Below are 7,500 nucleotides of genomic sequence, written 5' to 3'. Positions count from 1 at the left end.
GCAACTCTCTCTCTCTCTCTCTCTCTCTCTCTCTCTCTCCTCTTACCTGTTTTTACCTTCATCTTATACTTCTATTTCTTCCTCTTCCCTTTCTGCTACTTCCCCCCCCCTCCTCTCTCTCTCTCTCTCTCTCTCTCACCTTTGTATAAGAAATCCGCCACACGCTGAGCCGATGAGAGTGAAGAGTGACTGAGAGAAGAAAATCCACGACATAGTGCTGAAGACTGACGAGATGCGGCATTCTGGGGGGAGAGAAGTAGAGAAAATTAAAGAGAATTAGAGAGAATTGGAGAGGGAATTAGAGGGAGAAAGAGTCAGAGAATTACTGGGCAAATAGGAGAGAATTAGAGAGAAGCCAAAAAGAGAATTAGAGAGAGAATTTGTACTGGTGTGAGAAAGAAGGAATTAGAGAATCTGAGTGAGAATTAGAGAGAGAATTAAAGGAAGATGTAGAGCGAATGAGGAGAATTAGAGAGAGAATTTGAGGGAATTTAGATAATATTGGGAGAATTAGAGAGAAATTGATAGAACTGGGGGGAGAATTAATCTTAAAGAATTAGAGGGAAAAGTAGAGAAAATGAGAGATTCAGAGAGACCTAAAGGGGCACTCAGTGGAGCGTATCTCTCCGACAAGGGCAACGTAATTTCCAAACCACTCTTCATAATGGGTTAGGTTTTCTCATCACTGATTTCGGTTTAACAAAAAGTGTTTTTCGGATCCAGAATCTGTAATACGATCCGGATCAGTCCCAAAAGTTAATCAATTGTTCCCAGGGATATGGGCTATCTACCCACCGAATTTAGTCCAAATCTCTCTTTTAGTTTTTGAGTAATCCTGCCAACAAACAAACAAACTAACAAACAAACGGGGGTGAAAACATACTATCCTAGTCGGAGAGAATTAGAAAGGAAAGGAGGGAGACTGAGAGGGGTAAGAGTGCGACAGGGAGAGCCGTAGGTTGGTGGACGGGTTATAAAGAGATGAAAACAGAGGTAGGGAGAGAGAGAGAGAGAGAGAGAGAGAGAGAGAGAGAATCCATTACGTTTCAGACAGCCCCTGAGTGATGGTGTTAATGATGACTACACCAATTTTCTCCCGTACTTAAGCGAATTGTATGATGTTATTAAGATTATAAAAGACGTCACGGCGGTGAAGGGGTTAAGGGAATGAGAATAATATACGTTTGTCTACTATGGCAGTATTTCTATCTATCTATCTTTAGCCAGACGTCATAATCCAGTAAGGGGTGGCCGTTTATCTTTGAGTTAGTTGCTTTACGGGGAGGGGCACTAACTCTCCGCCAACCCACTTGTTGACGTGTAGGGAACGCGTATGGGTTGGTTATATGGTTACCACCCAGCCATCTGAAATGGAAAGATGAGTAATAAAAAGTGACAGGAAAGATGGGAAATAGGAAAAAAAGAGCAAACGAAAAAAGAACGAAAAAGGTGAAGGGAGAAGTAGGCAGCACTACATCAAGTGTGTGGATGATGGTCGCCACCACCTACCACTTAAATTTAACTGCATCGGTCCACTTATACTTAAGACAATTCTAGTGCTGGAGAAGGACGCCTTCACGCGGTTGCACCGATGTGACGACGTCGTGGAACTGCTTGGTTGTTCAAACGTCCCACTTTATATCCCTAAAAGGAGAATGACAGACTGCAGAAAAGCAACTTCATTCTTCACTCTAACCACGGGTGAAGTGTCAGATGAAACTCCTCCTCCTCCTCTTAGTGTGATACGTGTTGTGCAGTGCACCATTATATGCTATACTCGTACCATATGAGTCTGTTCTTCAAGCAAGGCACGTATCATCGAAACGTCCACCCAACTCAAGCTAAGCTGGAAATTGAGATGGGCTGGGTGTTGTCCTGATCTAAGCCTAGCTAGGTGAACTCCATCAGCTTTATTTATGGACACTTCAGATGGGTTATATAGAGAGGGGAAGCTTGAAGTGCAATGTTCTGAACAAGGTGTTGCAATGCTCTGTGCGTGAAATGGGTAGGTAGGTATTCTTCAGTGCTGGTGTCTGCAGGTGGGATGTTGCTGAAGAGTGTATGGTAATGTTTATGCAGCGTTTGTTTTATGTGTCTAGTTGTGTTGTGGCTCTGTCATATAATGGTATGGGTTCTGTCAGTGGCGTACCTGAGGGGGGACGGGGGGAGGGCTGTTTGAAACTGCCCCCAGGGCCCCCGATTGAGGGGGGCCCAAAAAAGCCTTAAAAATGTATAAGCTTTTTTATTAATATTTAAAAATATATATATTTATCATCCCGACAATCCCGGCTGAGATATGGGGCTAGGTTCTTTGTGGGGTCCCCCTTAAGGGGGCCCCGCAAAGAACCTAGCCCGCCGGGCCCCCAGATCTCTAGGTACGCCCCTGAACGGTTCTGTGAGTTAGCCCAGGCTGCTGCGTAGAATTGTGTGCCTCTCATGTCAAGGTTATTCATTAATAGGACGGACCTTGATTTCAAAGTGTCTTTGGTCTGTGGGAGTAGTATTGGTGAACCAGTAATGAAGCATGAAGCGTTATTGTGTATAGTCTGCAAGATGTTGTAATAGGTGTTAGATGGAGTATGCCAGGGAGGCATTAGACATTATATACCTAACATTGTTTTTAAAGTAGGGAGAATGTTTCCTTTTGTTGACCAAAGTCTGTCTCAGCAAATGCCCTGACTGCACTGAGTCTGAGGGTGCACCGCCTCTTGAAGCTGATTCCAGTGTCATATGTCACCTCAAGGATCTTGGTAGAAAGAGTGTGTGGCACAGATACACCGTTACGTTTGATGCTACGGGTGTCCCTGTACTCATGATTCCTGCTGGTGATGAGCGTTTTGGTGGATGTGGCTGTTGCGATCGTTAGATTGTTGTCCTCGACCCATATCTGAAGTGTGTGTTGAGGCAGTTTTGTTGAAGTGTGCAGGCTGTGTCTGCATTGTGGTGTATGGTTGTTATGATAATGACATCTGCATATGAGGCAATGTTTGTGAGTAGATTGGGAGCGGGAATGTCGCACATGTATAGGTTGAAAAGTGTGGATGAAAGAACGGAGCCCTATGGAACCTCATTAAGGGAATGTTTGCGTTCATGTTGACTTGTCCTGAAGTAGTTGTAATATGTCCTTGTCCATCACAAACAGTTGACAAGACAAAGTTTTATTGTTATCTATGTTTTTCTTGTAGATTTTGTCGATAAATGTCATGGGAAGGAATAAAATGATTTTACGTATGTCTGATGCTGCAAGAAGTGTACATTTTGCGGGTGGTGTGGATATGATGCAGTCAGATGCGTGGTGTGTGAGGCTGGTTAGTACAATGTTTGTGGAGTTTAGTGTTCTTAAGCCATGTTGTGTGGCAGCAAGGGGAACATGAGGTGTGACTATTAAGAATTAGGCGTTCATTTATCATGGGTGGTGTGCTAAACAGTGTTATGAAGTTTGTATGAAGAAAAGTGTGTTAGATCCGAGCTTCGTTTGAGAATAGTAATGACTTATCCACGTTTCCAAATGCAAAAATGCCACACTGTGCATACAAGTAATTCATGATGTTTGTCAGGGCCTGGGTGCCTTGTGATCCTAAATGTGTCAGGTGTAGGTAGCTGATGACATCCTACCCAGTGCTGGTAGTTCGTTGTTTTCTTGATAACGTTACGTGTCTGCTCTGGAGTGAAGAGCGTTAAGTTTTGGTGACGTGGAATGGACTGCCTCTGCACACACAGTTGCTTTTCAGACTCAGAATTAAGTTTGTGTGGTGGTACATGAGTCTGACTGCCTGTTCTTTGTCAGCATAATAGCAGTAGTAGCTCCAACCCGACATAAATCTGATGAGCTGCAGACCAAAGTTTCCCTTCTTCCGGGCCACCATCCTCCTTTCAGAGGGTAAGGATGACACTGAGGGACGTTTGTATAACAGAGGTATAACAGAGTAGCTCCACCCGATCTTATCTGTGTCACCACATTAAGGTGTCCTCCGGCGATGTCCAGGTAACAACTATGATCGTGTATACTGACATTGCCTGGGACCTGGGACGCTACTCCCATGTAAGAGATGACCCCCGGAAGCTCATTTTACACCTGCTAAGCCCGTAGTCTCCCTTCGGTACACTTCCCCAAGAATATATTTTCCATGGATCTGTTCTTGTCATGGACCTATTCATTCCACGGATCTCATCGCCATGGACCTATTATTTCCAGTACTCACCATCACACCCATTCTACCCACCCATCCCTACCTATCCACCTACCCTGCCCAACCATCCACCCAGATACCCTGCCTACCCACTCACACACAACATCCAGCCATCCCTGCCCATCCACGCACCCACAGTCATACACCCATCCACCCATCAAGCCTACCCACTAACCCATTCATACACTCACACTCATCCACCCATCAAGCCTACCCACTAACTCACCCACGCACCCACACTTATCCACCCATCCACCCATCAAGCCCACTCACTCACCAATTCACGTTGCCCCATCTTACTCCACCACACCCACCCAACCCTGCCCTCCAACCCCACCCATTCTGCCGACTCACCCAGTTCCCCTGACCATCCCACCCATCCACCCACTCACCCTACCCACCTGGCCAACAAACTCTACCATGCTGACATGGTATAGTGATTTTTAAGTTATAATATTGATATGGTTGTAGTAGGGCGTAAGATATTCTAAAGTAATCGGCCACCAAGCTCCACCATGTTGAGTTAATTAGTTCTTTTCTTGGCCATCAAGGGTGCCACTTTAGACACTTTAAGCCACACAGTTAACATCCTCGCAAGAAGTCACCCCTGTCCGACCCTTCTGGAACCCTCTTGTTAGTTCCTCCTTAATTACAATTGCAGGCAAAGACATAAACACTTATGAAAATGTACATTGTTGCTACCTCTTGATTAATTTCTTTAAGATTGACTTTCTGACCTTTTAGCCTTAACCCCTTCAGTATTAGGGGGCTTTCTAGGGTTAAATATAATCATCTGGAGGTTAGTAAGAAGAGAATGAACATAACCTCCTCTGGCTGAAGTGGATAAGGGCTAGATAACAGAGAAATACTGGGTGGTATCTAGGTTAAATCGATGGACTATTAGTTATAGGCAATTACCTCTTATGGAAAGATGAGGAGCAAGGGTGGAGGGAAGGAGGAGCAAGGAAAGGGGGGAAAAGAGGAAGGAAGGGAGGGGGAAAGGAGGGAAAGTAAATAAAAAATGGACGAAAGGGTAGGAGAGAAAATGAAGGAAGAAAGGAGAGTAAAAGGGAGTGGCAACGGGAAAGAGAAGGAAGGTAAGAATGAAGAGGAGTTGGGAGTGAGAGATGAAAAGAGGACCATTGACAAATGGATATTTCGTATATACAATATTATACAATATATATATATATATATATATATATATATATATATATATATATATATATATATATATATATATATATATATATATATATACTGTATACATCGATACATATATACATATATAAATATATAAATATATATATATATATATATATATATATATATATATATATATATATATATATATATATATATATATGAGAGAGAGAGAGAGAGAGAGAGAGAGAGAGAGAGTGGAGGTGGGATGAGAGAAGATACTAAAGGCAGGAACACGACTCTCGCGAGAGAAGGAGAGCCTGGTGCTTCACATAAACATCATTATTGCATCCTGCATGGACTCTCTCTCTCTCTCTCTCTCTCTCTTTGCAGTTTCATGTTCCTTCACGCACCCCTCTCTGCTTCTTTGCCTATCTTTCACTCTATCTTTTTTTATGCAAAACAGAAATAGTCGCAAAGGCTTACAGTATGCAAAACATATCACTTAGAAATAAAAAATTGCAATCCCTTTACCTAGAGATGCCTGGACACACTGCTTATAAAAGACCAAGACACAGGCAGAGGGAAAGACTGAGTGAAGATGGCAGTAATAATGTCGAATATTCAGACTGAGTGAAGATGGCAGTATTAATGTCGAATATTTATGTTCTTGGAAGACTGAAATACAGATTAATTGATGTCCTAGAGAGATGGACAGACAAGGCAGGAGAATATACCGCTATGCTCGTTTCACTCTAACTTGTTCTAAAATTGCAATCACTCAAATTTTCAGTGCTGAGTTGTAAAAATAGAATAGCACTAGAATATGATGTTAGTCGGCGAAAAGTGCTATGGAAAGACTACGAGTACAATAAGTAAAGAAATAAAGGCAAAACACAATCTGGGCCAAGTTAAAGTGAAAGAACAATAGAAGGGTGCTGAATGTCCAATTAAGTGGTGTAGGGATGCAGTTTGAATTTAGAAAAGCAGTGAGTTAATATTAGTGATAAGGGATGGAGATGCAACAGTGCGGCGAAGAGAGAGAGGCTGAAGGGAGTCAGTGGGAGGAAGGGAGTCAGTGGGAGGGAGGGAGTCAGTGGGAGGGAGTCAGTGGGAAGAAGGGAGTCAGTGGGAGGAAGGGAGTCAGTGGGAGGAAGGGAGTCAGTGGGAGAGGAAGGGAGTCAGTGGGAGGAAGGGAGTCAGTGGGAGGAAGGGAGTCAGTGAGAGGAAGGGAGTCAGTGGGAGAGGAAGGGAGTCAGTGGGAGGAAGGGAGTCAGTGGGAGAGGAAGGGAGTCAGTGGGAGAGGGAGTCAGTGGGAGGAAGGGAGCTGATGAAACGAAAAGCCTTTTGACTCCACCCTGTTTTGAGATGTTGTACCCTCTCACCCCCTCCCCTCCCCTCCCCTCCACACACACACACACACACACACACACACACACACACACACACACACACACACGCACACGGGCAATCATACGCACACACACACAAAAGCTCCTATAAAAAAAAATCAACAACCGAGCAGAGTTAAAGAAAACAAAGGGTCGGTTTAGCACAGACAGCCGCCGTGAATCTGATTTTATAAGAGAAATAATGCGAACCCCCAAGACTCACCACGAAAGAAAGTTTATCACATGGCTGAAGTATAGTTTATTTATTTTATTACAGTGATTTTCGGCCTTTTGCAGTTTTTTTTTTTTTTAATCAGTGGCGGGAAAAGACAATATAATGACCCAGCGTGCTTTCCGTTGAACTTCTTCGTGACTAGCACCTATTCCTGTATTAATCGCGTGTTACAGTTCAAGATTCAAGAAGGGGAGATGTCAATTTTACGCCTAGTTATAGTGAACAGAGTATAGTGCGCAGGTAAGTGTAGGGGGGAAATAATTCGGTGAGTTGAGATGTAAGGGATGTGAAAGAAGTCATCAAAAACTGCAGTGGTGGCGCGTCGAGCGAGAAGAGATCGTTACTGAACATGGACGGACAGGATTTCAGTGCCACTCCTCATATGATGCAGTGCCAGGCAAGAACGGACATAGAACAAGCCCCAGACAAGTAACACATTCATCCTGGACATAATTCACTCGGTACCACAACTTATGTTTTTATTTTATTTTAATTTCATTTTATTTTATTCTTGTCATGACCACACGATTTTATTCAACTT

The 7,500-nt window shown here is 43.5% G+C and overlaps 1 protein-coding gene across 1 annotated transcript in view; it reads right to left on the bottom strand.

Moving 5' to 3' along the window:
• LOC145408519 (solute carrier family 60 member 1-like) overlaps positions 1–7,500 on the bottom strand; it is a 199,313-nt gene that overhangs the window by 85,458 nt on the left and 106,355 nt on the right. The window contains exon 4 of the mRNA XM_080279251.1: positions 140–242. Coding sequence (XP_080135377.1) covers positions 140–242 — 103 coding nt within the window. The remainder of the gene's footprint in view (positions 1–139; positions 243–7,500) is intronic.

This window comes from Coenobita brevimanus, chromosome 77, assembly GCF_032717465.1.
Source record: "Coenobita brevimanus isolate Jiangsu-jjx chromosome 77, ASM3271746v2, whole genome shotgun sequence".
In the NCBI taxonomy this organism is placed as follows: domain Eukaryota; kingdom Metazoa; phylum Arthropoda; class Malacostraca; order Decapoda; family Coenobitidae; genus Coenobita; species Coenobita brevimanus.
This window is presented reverse-complemented; position numbering and strand designations above follow the sequence as displayed.